At 37.6% G+C, this 17657-nt stretch overlaps 1 protein-coding gene across 1 annotated transcript in view; it reads left to right on the forward strand.

Moving 5' to 3' along the window:
* Positions 1 to 17657, forward strand: part of LOC137408168 (phospholipase D1-like) — a 70741-nt gene that overhangs the window by 37358 nt on the left and 15726 nt on the right. The window contains exons 6-13 of the mRNA XM_068094570.1: positions 6582 to 6647; positions 6738 to 6886; positions 7200 to 7352; positions 9304 to 9444; positions 11934 to 12102; positions 14740 to 14853; positions 15073 to 15212; positions 15618 to 15760. Of these exons, the coding sequence (XP_067950671.1) occupies positions 6582 to 6647; positions 6738 to 6886; positions 7200 to 7352; positions 9304 to 9444; positions 11934 to 12102; positions 14740 to 14853; positions 15073 to 15212; positions 15618 to 15760 (1075 nt within the window). The remainder of the gene's footprint in view (positions 1 to 6581; positions 6648 to 6737; positions 6887 to 7199; positions 7353 to 9303; positions 9445 to 11933; positions 12103 to 14739; positions 14854 to 15072; positions 15213 to 15617; positions 15761 to 17657) is intronic.

A 17657-nucleotide genomic window follows, 5' to 3' on the forward strand; every position in this document is an offset into this window, starting at 1 on the left:
CCAACCTTATCACTACTGTCACAAGTCTAATAATGAACATGTGAAACCACTAGGCTAGGCTGCTCTTAACGGTTTGAACTCTCCAACCTTATCACTACTGTCACAAGTCTAATAATGAACACGTGAAACCACTAGGCTAGGCTGCTCTTAACGGTTTGAACTCTTCAACCTTATCACTACTGTCACAAGTCTAATAATGAACACGTGAAACCACTAGGCTAGGCTGCTCTTAACGGTTTGAACTCTTCAACCTTATCACTACTGTCACAAGTCTAATAATGAGAAACCACTAGGCTAGGCTGCTCTTAACGGTTTGAACTCTCCAACCTTATCACTACTGTCACAAGTCTAATAATGAGCATGTGAAACCACTAGGCTAGGCTGCTCTTAACGGTTTGAACTCTCCAACCTTATCACTACTGTCACAAGTCTAATAATGAACACGTGAAACCACTAGGCTAGGCTGCTCTTAACGGTGTGAACTCTCCAACCTTATCACTACTGTCACAAGTCTAATAATGAGTGCGTGAAACCACTAGGCTAGGCTGCTCTTAACGGTTTGAACTCTCCAACCTTATCACTACTGTCACAAGTCTAATAATGAGCGCGTGAAACCACTAGGCTAGGCTGCTCTTAACGGTTTGAACTCTTCAACCTTATCACTACTGTCACAAGTCTAATAATGAACATGTGAAACCACTAGGCTAGGCTGCTCTTAACGGTGTGAACTCTCCAACCTTATCACTACTGTCACAAGTCTAATAATGAGCACGTGAAACCACTAGGCTAGGCTGCTCTTAACGGTTTGAACTCTTCAACCTTATCACTACTGTCACAAGTCTAATAATGAGCATGTGAAACCACTAGGCTAGGCTGCTCTTAACGGTTTGAACTCTTCAACCTTATCACTCCTGTCACAAGTCTAATAATGAACATGTGAAACCACTAGGCTAGGCTGCTCTTAACGGTTTGAACTCTCCAACCTTATCACTACTGTCACAAGTCTAATAATGAGCGCGTGAAACCACTAGGCTAGGCTGCTCTTAACGGTTTGAACTCTCCAACCTTATCACTACTGTCACAAGTCTAATAATGAACATGTGAAACCACTAGGCTAGGCTGCTCTTAACGGTTTGAACTCTCCAACCTTATCACTACTGTCACAAGTCTAATAATGAACACGTGAAACCACTAGGCTAGGCTGCTCTTAACGGTTTGAACTCTCCAACCTTATCACTACTGTCACAAGTCTAATAATGAACATGTGAAACCACTAGGCTAGGCTGCTCTTAACGGTTTGAACTCTCCAACCTTATCACTACTGTCACAAGTCTAATAATGAGCACCTGAAACCACTAGGCTAGGCTGCTCTTAACGGTTTGAACTCTCCAACCTTATCACTACTGTCACAAGTCTAATAATGAGCATGTGAAACCACTAGGCTAGGCTGCTCTTAACTGTTTGAACTCTTCAACCTTATCACTACTGTCACAAGTCTAATAATGAACATGTGAAACCACTAGGCTAGGCTGCTCTTAACGGTGTGAACTCTCCAACCTTATCACTACTGTCACAAGTCTAATAATGAGCATGTGAAACCACTAGGCTAGGCTGCTCTTAACGGTGTGAACTCTCCAACCTTATCACTACTGTCACAAGTCTAATAATGAGCATGTGAAACCACTAGGCTAGGCTGCTCTTAGCGGTTTGAACTCTTCAACCTTATCACTACTGTCACAAGTCTAATAATGAGCATGTGAAACCACTAGGCTAGGCTGTTCTTAACGGTTTGAACTCTCCAACCTTATCACTACTGTCACAAGTCTAATAATGAGCATGTGAAACCACTAGGCTAGGCTGCTCTTAACGGTGTGAACTCTCCAACCTTATCACTACTGTCACAAGTCTAATAATGAGCACCTGAAACCACTAGGCTAGGCTGCTCTTAACGGTTTGAACTCTCCAACTTTATCACTACTGTCACAAGTCTAATAATGAGCATGTGAAACCACTAGGCTAGGCTGCTCTTAACGGTTTGAACTCTCCAACCTTATCACTACTGTCACAAGTCTAATAATGAGCACCTGAAACCACTAGGCTAGGCTGCTCTTAACGGTTTGAACTCTCCAACCTTATCACTACTGTCACAAGTCTAATAATGAACACGTGAAACCACTAGGCTAGGCTGCTCTTAACGGTTTGAACTCTCCAACCTTATCACTACTGTCACAAGTCTAATAATGAGCATGTGAAACCACTAGGCTAGGCTGCTCTTAACGGTGTGAACTCTCCAACCTTATCACTACTGTCACAAGTCTAATAATGAACACGTGAAACCACTAGGCTAGGCTGCTCTTAACGGTTTGAACTCTCCAACCTTATCACTACTGTCACAAGTCTAATAATGAGCACGTGAAACCACTAGGCTAGGCTGCTCTTAACGGTTTGAACTCTCCAACCTTATCACTACTGTCACAAGTCTAATAATGACCACGTGAAACCACTAGGCTAGGCTGCTCTTAACGGTTTGAACTCTTCAACCTTATCACTACTGTCACAAGTCTAATAATGAGCATGTGAAACCACTAGGCTCGGCTGCTCTTAACGGTTTGAACTCTCCAACCTTATCACTACTGTCACAAGTCTAATAATGAGCATGTGAAACCACTAGGCTCGGCTGCTCTTAACGGTTTGAACTCTCCAACCTTATCACTACTGTCACAAGTCTAATAATGAGCACGTGAAACCACTAGGCTAGGCTGCTCTTAACGGTTTGAACTCTCCAACCTTATCACTACTGTCACAAGTCTAATAATGAACATGTGAAACCACTAGGCTAGGCTGCTCTTAACGGTTTGAACTCTTCAACCTTATCACTACTGTCACAAGTCTAATAATGAACATGTGAAACCACTAGGCTAGGCTGCTCTTAACGGTGTGAACTCTCCAACCTTATCACTACTGTCACAAGTCTAATAATGAGCACGTGAAACCACTAGGCTAGGCTGCTCTTAACGGTTTGAACTCTTCAACCTTATCACTACTGTCACAAGTCTAATAATGAGCACGTGAAACCACTAGGCTAGGCTGCTCTTAACGGTTTGAACTCTTCAACCTTATCACTCCTGTCACAAGTCTAATAATGAACATGTGAAACCACTAGGCTAGGCTGCTCTTAACGGTTTGAACTCTCCAACCTTATCACTACTGTCACAAGTCTAATAATGAGCGCGTGAAACCACTAGGCTAGGCTGCTCTTAACGGTTTGAACTCTCCAACCTTATCACTACTGTCACAAGTCTAATAATGAACATGTGAAACCACTAGGCTAGGCTGCTCTTAACGGTTTGAACTCTCCAACCTTATCACTACTGTCACAAGTCTAATAATGAACACGTGAAACCACTAGGCTAGGCTGCTCTTAACGGTTTGAACTCTCCAACCTTATCACTACTGTCACAAGTCTAATAATGAACATGTGAAACCACTAGGCTAGGCTGCTCTTAACGGTTTGAACTCTCCAACCTTATCACTACTGTCACAAGTCTAATAATGAGCACCTGAAACCACTAGGCTAGGCTGCTCTTAACGGTTTGAACTCTCCAACCTTATCACTACTGTCACAAGTCTAATAATGAGCATGTGAAACCACTAGGCTAGGCTGCTCTTAACTGTTTGAACTCTTCAACCTTATCACTACTGTCACAAGTCTAATAATGAACATGTGAAACCACTAGGCTAGGCTGCTCTTAACGGTGTGAACTCTCCAACCTTATCACTACTGTCACAAGTCTAATAATGAGCATGTGAAACCACTAGGCTAGGCTGCTCTTAACGGTGTGAACTCTCCAACCTTATCACTACTGTCACAAGTCTAATAATGAGCATGTGAAACCACTAGGCTAGGCTGCTCTTAGCGGTTTGAACTCTTCAACCTTATCACTACTGTCACAAGTCTAATAATGAGCATGTGAAACCACTAGGCTAGGCTGTTCTTAACGGTTTGAACTCTCCAACCTTATCACTACTGTCACAAGTCTAATAATGAGCATGTGAAACCACTAGGCTAGGCTGCTCTTAACGGTGTGAACTCTCCAACCTTATCACTACTGTCACAAGTCTAATAATGAGCGCGTGAAACCACTAGGCTAGGCTGCTCTTAACGGTTTGAACTCTACAACCTTCCTTATCACTACTGCACACACTAAACATGTACTTTTCTATTATTAATAATATGACCTGTTGCGTTTGTTTTTCTTTATAAAATTTTTAAAAGTTTTTTTACCATTACCTATTACCTAATTTTCTAATTGTAATTCTCAAATGGGCCATTTCAATTTCAAACGTGTGATTACATTCCTATTTCCGATTGTTTTCAAGTTTTTGGTCGCTAAATCTGTAAAGGCTAAATACTTGTTATGTCGACAATTGTATTATCTCGGCTAGGAATTGCCTCTAAATTCTCTATACGTTCCATCAGACAAAGTATCAGACAAGGACAGTCCGATATCTCATTTTTATGTTTGTAACGGTATCAAGAATTACCAGTCTCGTCGTATTCAAAGTTTTGGTGGATATCTTCTGCTGAACAGTAACCTTTTTTATGCACAAACTTCTATGTACTAGTTGTTATTATTAATTCAACATATTCAGGATTTTTATTTTGTTTTCTTAGTTTATGTTAATTCTATCATTACCAAATCATATTTCATTGTAATCATAGCACAACAGACTTTATTTAGCCATTGCTTGCTAATTATTTCACGTTTACAATTAAACACCTTTACAGTTGTTTAATTTTTTTCTTAACTTATTATTTGAATTGCGCAAAACACTTTTCTCATGATATGAAGTTTGAAAGTTACAATAGAATGGTATGGTAAATGTTATATGTTAGATAAAAATAATTTTTCTGTTCAAAGACTTTGTTATTGACTCTGTATATATATATATATATATATATATATATATACACACTGGAGACGATCCTAGATGCAGACTGTGCAAAGATGCACCTGAGACCATCCAACACATCATCAGTGGATGCAGGCAGCTAGCAGGGAACGCATGCACTGAGCGGCATAATCATGTCGCAGGTATTGTGTATAGAAGTGTATGTGATGAGTATGGCCTTAATAAACCACAACACTGGTGGGAAGCTCCTGATAAGGTGAATGAAAATGACCGCGCTAAGATCCTCTGGGACTTCTACATCTAAACTGACAAGCATGTCCTAGCAAACCAACCAGATATAGTGGTGGTAGACAAGGAGAACAAGAGGGCTACTATAATAGATATAGCAGTACCCAATGACTACAATATAGCCAGCAAAGAAAAAGAAAAGGTAGAGAAATATCTCCCTCTTGGAGAAGAAATTGAAAAATGCTGGAATGTAAGAACAACTGTAATCCCAGTAGTTATTGGGGCACTGGGCGCAATAACACCGGCGCATAAAATGTGGCTTGCCCAAATACCAACAACAATCAACTCTGGTGAGTTGCAGAAAAGTGCGTTATTGGGAACAGGTAAGATCTTGAGGGAAGTGCTCAAACTCCCAGGTCTCTGGTAGGAGACCCGAGTTAGAGCAGAATTTACCACCCATACGGGGTATCCGGGGTGAGGAAACAATTTTTTTTTTATATATATATTATAGAAGTACAAGCTCTGTACTTCTATAAAAATAAATAATAGAATAAATAATAATAATAATGTTAAATAAAAATAATTTTTCTGTTCAAAGACTTTGTTATTGACTCTGTATATATATATATATTATAGAAGTACAAGCTCTGTACACTAGTCAGTAGTACAAGCTCTCTACACTAGTCAGTAGTACAAGCTCTGTACACTAGTCAGTAGTTAGGAGTACAAATTCTGTACACTAGTCAGTAGTACAAGCTCTGTACACTAGTCCGTAGTACAAGCTCTGTACACTAGTCAGTAGTACAAACTCTGTACACTAATCAGTATTACAAGCTCTCTATACTAGTCAGTAGTACAAGCTCTGTACACTAGTCAGTAGTACAAGTTCTGTATACTAGTCATTAGTACAAGTTCTGTACACTAGTGAGTAGTACAAGCGCTGTACACTAGTCAGTAGTACAAGCTCTCTATACTAGTCAGTAGTACAAGCTCTGTACACTAGTCAGTAGTACAAGTTCTGTATACTAGTCAGTAATACAAGCTCTGTACAGTAGTCAGTAGTACGAGCGCTGTACACTAGTAAGCTGTACAAACTCTGTACACTGATCAGTAGTACAAGCTCTCTATACTAGTCAGTAGTACAAGCTCTGTACACTAGTCATTAGTACAAGTTCTGTACACTAGTCGGTAATACAAGCTCTGTACACTAGTCAGTAGTACAAGCTCTGTACACTAGTCAGTAGTACAAGCTCTGTCTACTAGTCAGTAGTACAAGTTCTGTACACTAGTGAGTAGTACAAGCTCTGTACACTAGTCAGTAGTACAAGCTCTGTACACTAGTCAGTACTACAAGCTTTCTACAACTGTCCATGTAGCTGCATGAAGATACACACAACACTCTATGCTGCCTCTGATTGCTGCCTCTGATATTTCTGTAGAGGCAGCTTGAGGATTATCTTAATTCCGTACTGAAGGACTCCAGATACAGAAGTCACGATGCCACGGTGGGTTTTTCTTGTTACCAATTTCTCTATTTCTAATCACTCCATGACTCTGCATTACTTCATCTTCTGTGTCAATATTTCTACCTACAGATGAGATTTGTCGAGTTGAGCCCTCTCTCTTTCCGCAAACACTCCGGGGAAAAGTTTCATGAAAACTTTGTTCAAAAGCGCTCTGGTGGCCGACGATTCTCATCCGTTCTCGCCTGTGTTTTTCTGTCAGCTGCACTTTGGAATAAGAGGTGTGATTTCCTAACATTCTCATCAGATATGTCATGATAGATTGCTTCATTTATCTGATGTTTGCATCATTTGAGTCACTGCTGTATGTCTCTGATAAGCTGTAACAAGTCATGTTAGTACAGATTAGATGAAAAAGGATGACCTCACCTTTGGCAAATTTCTTATCGAGTAAACCCTTTTGTGTTGGTTGTTAATGTTTGTGGCTCAGGCTGTCTTACTGTGACACTTTCAAACATAAAATAGTAATAGCTGCCATGAGCTGGCAACTATTACTGGCATTCAAATTTTCATGTATATGACACTGTCCTGCAGGTGGCTGGTTCTCAAAGATTCCTATATCTGTTATTTGAGATCTGACAATGTGATAGCGGATGTCATGCTGTTTGATCAAGATTTTGGTGAAGTCAAAGTGGGATTCACTCAAACAAAGATAAGACATGGGATTCTCATTACTAACACCACCAGGTGAGTAATAGAGTTATTCTGTCTTGAACATGGATTTACTAGCATCAACAGGTGTACAATAGAGTTATTCTGTCTTCAACATGGAATTACTAACATCAACAGGTGTACAATAGAGTTATTCTGTCTTCAACATGGAATTACTAGCATCAACAGGTGTACAATAGAGTTATTCTGTCTTCAACATTCACTTATCATTTGAATATGGATGTTGTATCACAGTAAGGTTTACATAGAGTTAGCATGAAACTTCTATTATACATAGAGTTAGCATGAAACTTCTATTATACATAGAGTTTAGCATGAAACTTCTATTATACATAAAGTTAGCATGAAACTTCTATTATACATAGAGTTAGCATGAAACTTCTATTATACATAGAGTTTAGCATGAAACTTCTATTATACATAAAGTTAGCATGAAACTTCTATTATACATAGAGTTAGCATGAAACTTCTATTATACATAGAGTTTAGCATGAAACTTCTATTATACATAAAGTTAGCATGAAACTTCTATTATACATAGAGTTAGCATGAAACTTCTATTATACATAGAGTTAGCATGAAACTTCTATTATGCATAGAGTTGGCATGAAACTTCTATTATACATAGAGTTTAGCATGAAACTTCTATTATACATAGAGTTTAGCATGAAACTTCTATTATACATAAAGTTAGCATGAAACTTCTATTATACATAGAGTTAGCATGAAACTTCTATTATACATAGAGTTAGCATGAAACTTCTATTATGCATAGAGTTGGCATGAAACTTCTATTATACATAGAGTTAGCATGAAACTTCTATTATGCATAGAGTTGGCATGAAACTTCTATTATACATAGAGTTTAGCATGAAACTTCTATTATACATAGAGTTTAGCATGAAACTTCTATTATACATAGAGTTTAGCATGAAACTTCTATTATACATAAAGTTAGCATGAAACTTCTATTATACATAGAGTTAGCATGAAACTTCTATTATACATAGAGTTAGCATGAAACTTCTATTATGCATAGAGTTGGCATGAAACTTCTATTATACATAGAGTTTAGCATGAAACTTCTATTATACATAGAGTTTAGCATGAAACTTCTATTATACATAGAGTTTAGCATGACACTTCGATTATACATAAAGTTAGCATGAAACTTCTATTATACATAGAGTTAGCTTGAAACTTCTATTACCGTCTGAACACTAAATTAAAAATTTTCAAGTTAATTTTTAAAAAGTGCTAAATTGTGGTGTTGTTGCAGCGATACAGAAGGTGGACATTTTAATTTTGTTCTTCAATATCATGGCCAGTCTCTTCACTTTCATTCATTTCACAACTTTCCTTTTTTCGCATCCCTTTTGGTTTCTCCCAAATAGTAATACTAGATAGCTTCCGAGATTTTTGTGTGAATTTATCTAAAGATGTTTGTTCATTTTTCTCTATTATTTTAATTCCATGAAAAGCATGGTTACTCTTTCCTTTTTGCCACCACTGCTACCTGCACTAGTCTTTGTGGTATCCACGATGTTAAAACTAAAAATGAAAGGTCTGCTTAATGCAATCAGAACCAAACTATGTGAAGGATAACCGCATAAATATGTACTGATTTAAGAAACTGCCATATTTTGTTTAAGTTTAAACGTCATCTGTTAAAAATGATGCGGCGTCTACTGAAGAATTCATTAGCTAAGGTTGCCAAAGTCAAGGTTTAAGTGCACATCCACCTAATTTGCATGAAGTGATTATGCTATGATCATAAGGATCTTACCATATCCTCCTAATTTGCATAGAGTTGTTATTCATAGATCATGCACTGCCATGCATAATATTAAGAGTGGAAATCTTGTTGCAGACGTGCACGCGCTTCAATATTTTGCGGTCTCTAGTTTTAGTAGTTATTTCCCCATGAAAACATAAATCCTTGAGAGTGGTGTATTGTTCCCTGTAGAGAGTTGGCCATAAAGACAAACAGTCACCACAAGACTCGTTACTGGGCTCAATCTATCCAGCAGGTAGCTGATGCCTGCGAGTACGTGCATCCTGCACCACACAGATCATTCGCTCCCCAAAGGAAGGAGCTTGCTCATTGGTAGGTGACAGACCAATTGAACTGTTGCTAAGAACAGTGATTCGAGTGTTTCTCATACCAGCTATAGCTGTTTTCTCTCTCCACTGTTGGATTCTTGATTATAACGAATGTCCTTGACCCTGTATTTATTAGATGATCTACTAAATCTTGCAGATCAAAGAGTTATCTTTTCATGTAAGGTTAACTGTTCCTTCACCTGTGCTTTTCGCTTCTATACCTTTAGTTGCACGTCGCTGTGTTAAGGTGTCTTCAGATCTAAGTGATACAATTCTGTTGTATTCAGAGTCGTGTGCTCAAAGTAATTAAAGACAACACAATTTCTAAGTATTGTATCTCGTGTGATGTCCCAATATCCTCGCTAGCTTGTAGTCATTATGGGGCTACTGTCTGCCTATTTTTTGTGAAAAGCTTGCGGTAAAATCACAATTTCTTCAGTGTCGCTGGTCGAAAAAGTAGTTTTGTCAAATCTTGAAACATCCTGGCAGTCAGTTCTACTTGAAAAATTAAAAGCAATCACAAATGAAAAAAATACCGATACATTGCATCCTCAAGATACGGTTTTAATCCGTCCCAGTGTTGGCATTGTATGGTGAAAAAATCGTATGGAGGGGTATAAAAACCATACTGTAGGAGAAAGTCCCCAAAAATGCCTGGCAAAAATCATCAAAATTTTATACAAGTACATACATACTGTACATATTAAAAATTAGTAACAAAATAGTATGTTAAAGGTTGACTTGCAAAAAAATTCACATTACAGTTATTTATTATCATAAGATTCACCATGTCTTACTCTGTTGTGTTGTAGGTGCAAAATATATGGGAATGTGATTACAAGCTCTTAATAGCTCAAAAACGAACAGTTAATCGCAGCCACACGAGACCGCCGTAGTTTGGATTCGCTTTCCAAAACGGCTCAAATGACACGTAGCTGTTACAGGATGGTTTCTGTTTACACTTTCATGCAACCTCATTCGTCGAAATATTTTCACAAATATACTTCACACATTCAATAAAACCATGTCTATTGTTATTACGCATCTATTTTATCGTCATTGTAATGCTGTCACTTTTAGCACTGATATCTTATAACTTACTGTAAAAATTTGTTAAACTTTTTAACCTTAGCTCGAAGGAGTACATATCATTATCTGATAATCATGACAAGCCTGTTGGTCACCTGTGATAATCAAAAAGTGCTGCAAAAATTATTTGCGAAGTATTGGGTCACATGATCAGGTTACGACTTGACGATTAGATAATGCCGAAACAAAACTGTAAAGTAGCGAGCATCTATATTTGATACGGGGTCTTCGGTAAAACCAGAAGTGTTTGTCATAAACTATTGCTACGATAAGTTTTATATTGAGCTTTTTATTGGCCTTTCAATTCACGTGAGAACATCACGTGACAGGATGATAACCAAACTTTAATGACTACGTCAGATAAATAAACAGATTTCAATCTACGGCGGCTTTTCGTTTTTGAGCTTTTAAGAGCTTGTAATCACATTTCCACATATTTGGCACCCACAACACAACAGAGTAAGACATGGTGAATCTTTTGATACCAAATAACTGTAATGGGAATTTTGTTGCAAGTCAACCTTAGTAACTATAGCTACCTACAGTAACTTTAGTATATTCAGTGTATTTATTGGTTCTGAGCTGCATTAAAATGTATCGTGGCAATGTGCTACGGGCAGTACGTACTGTAGAGAGTTCTTACCTTCAAGACAGACATACGTATAACATAATTTGAATTCACTTTAAAAAAGTTTAGCTTACTAACCATTTTTATCACTTAAGTTTTATCACTTATCAGTTTCTGGCTTCGTTTTCGCTATAAACTTAGCTGATCGGATTAAAACCCTTTTTAACCTAATTCATCGAGAAAGCCTAAGCGACGTTCTGTTTAATACGTAATGAAATGGATTTTTGTTGGCAGGTTAAAAGAAGTTGTCTGACCTGCCAACAAACCTTCTGTTTGAAGGAATCCCAACTTCAAGTTTACTACTTACTTTAAAGGGAAAATATTACTGTTTTACACACGAGGAATGCTGAACTGAGAGAAATCGGTCATCGTGTCTCTTACAGACGTTGTGAAAATGTTTTCGTTGAACAGCATTTCGACATCTTTATTATTTCGACGTACGTAATAAGCGCACCCACTGTTAAATTTAAACTTGGGTGAAAATTTCGTTGATTTTGTATGGTAAAGTTAGATTCGTATGGCGAGGTTGAAAAATCATCATATTCCACTTTGTAAGGTAAACAAATCGTATAACAGGGTAATCGTATCCTGAGGGTGCACCGTACTTTCAGATAAAACTACCTAAAATGTTTTAAAAATTCGTCTTGAATTGTTAGGCTGTCATAGAGCCCAATTGCTTTCTCTGTCTTTCTGCGTAGTTCAATTACAAATGATGGTGGAGGCTGATAAAGACTACATGATATATGAGTAGTTATAGCTATGTACAACTCCTGCAGGTATGTTGATGCTGTGAACTACTTTGAAGATGTAGCCTCAGCTCTACAGAGTGCGAGAGAAGAGATATTTATAACTGACTGGTGGCTCACGCCAGAGCTGTTTCTGAGGCGACCTGTAGTTCACTTAGGTGCCCCTTCCAGGCTTGATAGGATTCTGCATTCTAAGGCTGTGAGTTTTTTACATACGTGCAATACGATTGGTTTAATGTAGGCACCTCAGTACAGAAGTATAATATGATTGGTTTAATGTAGGCATCTCAGGACAGAAGTGTAATATGATTGGTTTAATGTAGGCATCTCAGTACAGAAGTGTAATATGATTGGTTTAATGTAGGCATCTCAGTACAGAAGTGTAATATGATTGGTTTAATGTAGGCATCTCAGGACAGAAGTATAATATGATTGGTTTAAAGTAGGCATCTCAGGACAGAAGTGTAATATGATTGGTTTCATGTAGGCATCTCAGTACAGAAGTGTAATATGATTGGTTTAATGTAGGCATCTCAGGACAGAAGTGTAATATGATTGGTTTAATGTAGGCATCTCAGGACAGAAGTATAATATGATTGGTTTAATGTAGGCATCTCAGGACAGAAGTATAATATGATTGGTTGAATGTAGGCGCCTCAGGAAAGAAGTGTAATATAATTGGTTGAATGTAGGCATCTCAGGACATAAGTGTAATATGATTGATTTGATGTAGGCATTTCAGGATTGATTTGTTGATAATATCTGTAGTCATTCGATTCAATCACCTTTGACGAGAGATCAATTTTATTTTCTTTAATATCTTTTTTGAGCACTGATTTTCTTTTATTTAATAGTGGCTCAACTACTAGTGGCTCAACTAGTGGCTCAACTAGTGGCTCAACTACTAGTGGCTCAACTAGTGGCTCAACTACTAGTGGCTCAACTACTAGTGGCTCAACTAGTGGCTCAACTACTAGTGGTTCAACTACTAGTGGCTCAACTAGTGGCTCAACTAGTGGCTCAACTAGTGGCTCAACTAGTGGCTCAACTACTAGTGGTTCAACTACTAGTGGCTCAACTAGTGGCTCAACTAGTGGCTCAACTACTAGTGGCTCAACTAGTGGCTCAACTACTAGTGGCTCAACTAGTGGCTCAACTACTAGTGGCTCAACTACTAGTGGCTCAACTACTAGTGGCTCAACTACTAGTGGCTCAACTACTAGTGGCTCAACTAGTGGTTCAACTACTAGTGGCTCAACTAGTGGCTCAACTAGTGGCTCAACTAGTGGCTCAACTACTAGTGGTTCAACTACTAGTGGCTCAACTAGTGGCTCAACTAGTGGTTCAACTACTAGTGGCTCAACTAGTGGCTCAACTACTAGTGGCTCAACTACTAGTGGCTCAACTACTAGTGGCTCAACTACTAGTGGCTCAACTACTAGTGGCTCAACTACTAGTGGCTCAACTACTAGTGGCTCAACTACTAGTGGCTCAACTAGTGGCTCAACTACGAAAATCAACTTGTGAGCACCATAATTGAAATAGATTTAAAAGCAAAATTGGATTTTGTTATACGCTGTTGCGTACCAAAGGGAAGGTTAAGAAAAATTTTATCATTCTAATTTTAGCGTAAATTAAAAGATGAAAGGTTGATGCATCTTAAAATTTTCAAGACTTCACTGAGAGCACTTTTGAACGGTTCGGTTCAGTTGTGTTGGGATAATGTTTTTTACTTAGCGGTTGGTACAGTCAAACATTGAAAATTTCATATGGAGAGATGATTTGAAAGTGATAGTGAGGATGAATTTCAAGGATTTTGAGACATTTTTGACTGTTATTAATAAAAGTAAAACATGAGAATAATGGTTACCACTAACATTAACTCTTTCGCTTCTAAATAAAAAATATTTCGGGACGATTAAGTATTCATTAAAACCAAATATTTGACATTGGTGCATAAGTTGTCATAACATTTGACGTTGGTGCATAAGTTGTCATAACATTTGACATTGGTGCATAAGTTGTCATAATATTTGACATTGGTGCATAAGTTGTCATAATATTTGACATTGGTGCATAAGTTGTCATAATATTTGACATTGGTGCATAAGTTGTCAAAACATTTGACCAAATTAATTAGCATAAAATTGTACATCATCTGATGCCATAAAAAGGCCACAAATGTGTTGCAGAATAAATTAGGACATTTCTTTGTCTTCTCCATATTATTGTGGTTGACAAATGGAGCATGTTCCGAGTCAGATGCGTTACCACTATTACTTTAACTTATGGCATCATTATTACTGTTAAAAATAAATGCTGTCACTATTACTATTGCCCAATAAATAATCATTAGAAGTCCATTAATCTACAATTAGGGAAACCTACATGTACATGTATGTACCTGTAGTGCGTCTGATCATCGCAAAGAAGAAATAGCTGAAAAATGGTTTTTGCCAAGCGAAACTAAGGTCAGCGTAAGATGGAAACATGTTTTCCATTGGCTGAACGCAAACAGATTATTGTCTCCTTTCGAATAAGCATAGGTACGATAGGCCAATTATATGACTATTTACCAATCAGAAACATTTTGTGCTAAGCTTGCAAAAGCTGCTCCATTTCCACAAATTTCACTCTGATGGGTACGTTTGGCATGCTACGATTTATAGGTTGGCTTATGTGGGAATTAGATGATAAATCCCAACAAATTCCATTTTTATAAGGTCAACTTATATGCGAGACAGGCTTATATGTGGGGATATGCCGTAGAAAGGATATGTTTACTGTGAGGTAGTAACTGCCAGTGCCGGTGCATTGAGTGTATTGGATGCTGTAGGAGCAAGGGGTCAAGGTCTATATATTGTTATATAAGGAGATTGAGATGGCTGTTGGAGGGATACGCAGCTTTAAATGTAAAACTCACTTGGAATCGCTTCACCCTAATATCAAGGTATGTGTTTGTAATAGACTAGAAAAATTCTGTTTGACACGCTGAATCAAAGGTTTTCTTGTCGAGTATCTTTGGTGAGTAAGGGTGTAATGCTATGGCTCGTTGACTTGCAGAGTTGTCTCAACGCGGATGTGCGGTTTTTTCATTCACATAGTTCGTAGTTTCATTTTATGCTTCTTCAGCCTGTATCTTGGTTTAGCTGACTTTGTGTTGTTGCAGGTAATGAGACACCCTGATCACATAAAGTCCTCGGTCTATCTATGGACACATCATGAGAAGATTGTTTGCATTGATCAGACCATAGCTTTCTTGGGTGGACTAGATTTATGCTTTGGTCGATGGGACAACTCTGAACACAGGTGTGGTTGTACGCTTTTCGTTCGGTATTCGCTATATCTCTACAAAACCCTAACAATTTACAGAATCTCTACATCAACTTTGTCTCTCTACAAGCTGAATTATTTACAGACTCTCTATATCAACTATATATCTCTATATAAACTAGAGTACTGACAGACTCTGTGTATCAATTATATCTCTCTATAAACTAGATTACTCACACACTCTCTATATTAACTATATCTCTCTATAAACTAGAGTATTTATATATAGTATATAAACCATATAGTCTATAAGTATTTATAGACTATATCTACTGCATCTTTCTATTTAAATTCTTGTTTTTACCAATTCCACGCAACATTTTTCTCTGGCATTCAACATCGTGTTTCATGCTATAAATTGTCGAACTGTTTCTCTTGTAGACTGACGGATCTCGGCTCAGTCCAGTCTGTAACGCCCCCCTCCTCTAGGCCCACAAGTACAGTGGCTACAGTTGCAGTGGACTGGAAGGGTCTCGGTGTGGATGACCTGACTCGACAGCGCAAGAGAGAGCTCAGCGGAAAAGGTGCATTCACTTCGATTTTTTGCATGTGCTTTTCCCAGTTGTTGCAAAAGTTGTAACATAGTTTTGTTAGCACGCAAAAACAGTTGATAAAAGTTGAAAAATTTGTGTTGGAATCTAATATTAAATATTTTAAATGTTGATTTGAAAATCATCTAAAACCCTATAGGTAAACCTACACATGCATATTTGATTGCGGATAAATCAGTTTTTGGTCGATTAAGTTTGCAAAAAGGTCTCGTGTGGAGTTGCTTGATTCTTGTAATAATAATGATGGAGATATGATTCTAGTAATTGTATTAACTTGTTTCCGAGCCATCACAAGCTTTTTTCGAGGTTGTATTGTCTAGAAGAGATAACTTCTATCCTGTGTTTTTGGCCGTCCAAATTAATACGCTTGTCTTCTGAATTTAATATGCTAGTAAAAAGGTTACTAAATGTCTTCAAAGGATTTACTGTAAGTCAAGTGGAGAAGATAACATTCTTTTGTTTTTTGCATCGGAGTTGTCATCGCCTACAACTGGGTGGCAGATCATTGCATTCACAAGAAAATACAGCTGTAACTGCTCTACAGTAAATTGATTATTGCTGAATTCGTTCTTAAACTTTCAACTTTGGCTGCTGAATAATGGATTATATGTTGATATCTCAGGGGTGTGATTGTTTTAACAAACATAGAGTAATGTGCAATACACAAAGTTTGATGCGCTATTCTCATAACAGCTGGGTTTATGTCAGGCATCGATAAATTTTGTTAAGCACATATTAATGGAAAGCGAAGAAAGCTGTTGTTATTTCAGGTTAGCACATACCGCAGGACGCTGTTTTAGTTAAACTAGCATCTGATATGTTCCATTGTTTTCTGATTCCTATCGGATAACATGACATTTATTTATAAAGTTTATTGTTAAAGGAGACTACTGAAAACATTACTCAAGTGTTTTACTGTGACAGCGGCTGCCAGTGTACTAGTGGTAACAATAAAATGCTTTCGTGTTTTCACGTCTGTGTGCTGCCATTTAAGTAATGAAATGAAAGAAAAAATAAAATGAAACAAAGAAATGAGATTGGAAATCTGTTGGTGTTGAAGTTAATGATATATAACCCAACTCGCTCTCTAAATATATAGACAGTAATTAATAGATTGCTTGCCACAGAAGTTATTTCATCGAGTTCACTCGCCACCTATTGATCAAGTGTTTCATGACAATAACTCTTCATAAAACACGTTATGTTACAAGGAGCTATTTGGACTATTTTTTGAGGGTTTCTTCTCTAATGATGAGGAATTTTTCCATAGAATTTTTATGATTGATTGTTGCTTGCTAATTTGGGTGATGAGCTATTATAGTTATTACCTTATTACTCTATCTGTAGTTATTTGATAATCTGTAGCAGCATGACTATCAAAATAGGTTAAAATGAATTGTTTATTATTAATTATAATCGCTTGAGACATAAATGAGGATCAAGGCCATAACAAATGTATTTCTAGGTTACCTCTGGTATATTCTGTAATCTTTAGTAATCACAGTGACTTTAATATCCAGCTGCATCTTGAGTCATCATAATTTTCTGGACCAGAACACTGCATTGCACTCTGGCATGCAAAAATACATGCAATCTATGAGTTACTCGCACTCTATTTGAAGCAATTTTATGCTGGCTTGTATTCAACTTTACTCTTTGATATGAATTCTGTGCCATTCAATTATGTTACTTAATGGATGGGGATGAATAGCAACCACAGTACAGACAACATCATGGGAAAATCCCTAATATCCTAAAGCTGAGAAGTTGGCAGATTAAACCAGAAATGACAGAGGAATATCGGTTTAGGAAGTATGAAGCAGAGAAATGGAAGTGATGCAATGTATCTCGGTGTGATGTTGGAAACATC

The sequence above is a fragment of the Watersipora subatra genome, chromosome 11 (assembly GCF_963576615.1).
Source record: "Watersipora subatra chromosome 11, tzWatSuba1.1, whole genome shotgun sequence".
In the NCBI taxonomy this organism is placed as follows: Eukaryota; Metazoa; Bryozoa; class Gymnolaemata; order Cheilostomatida; family Watersiporidae; genus Watersipora; species Watersipora subatra.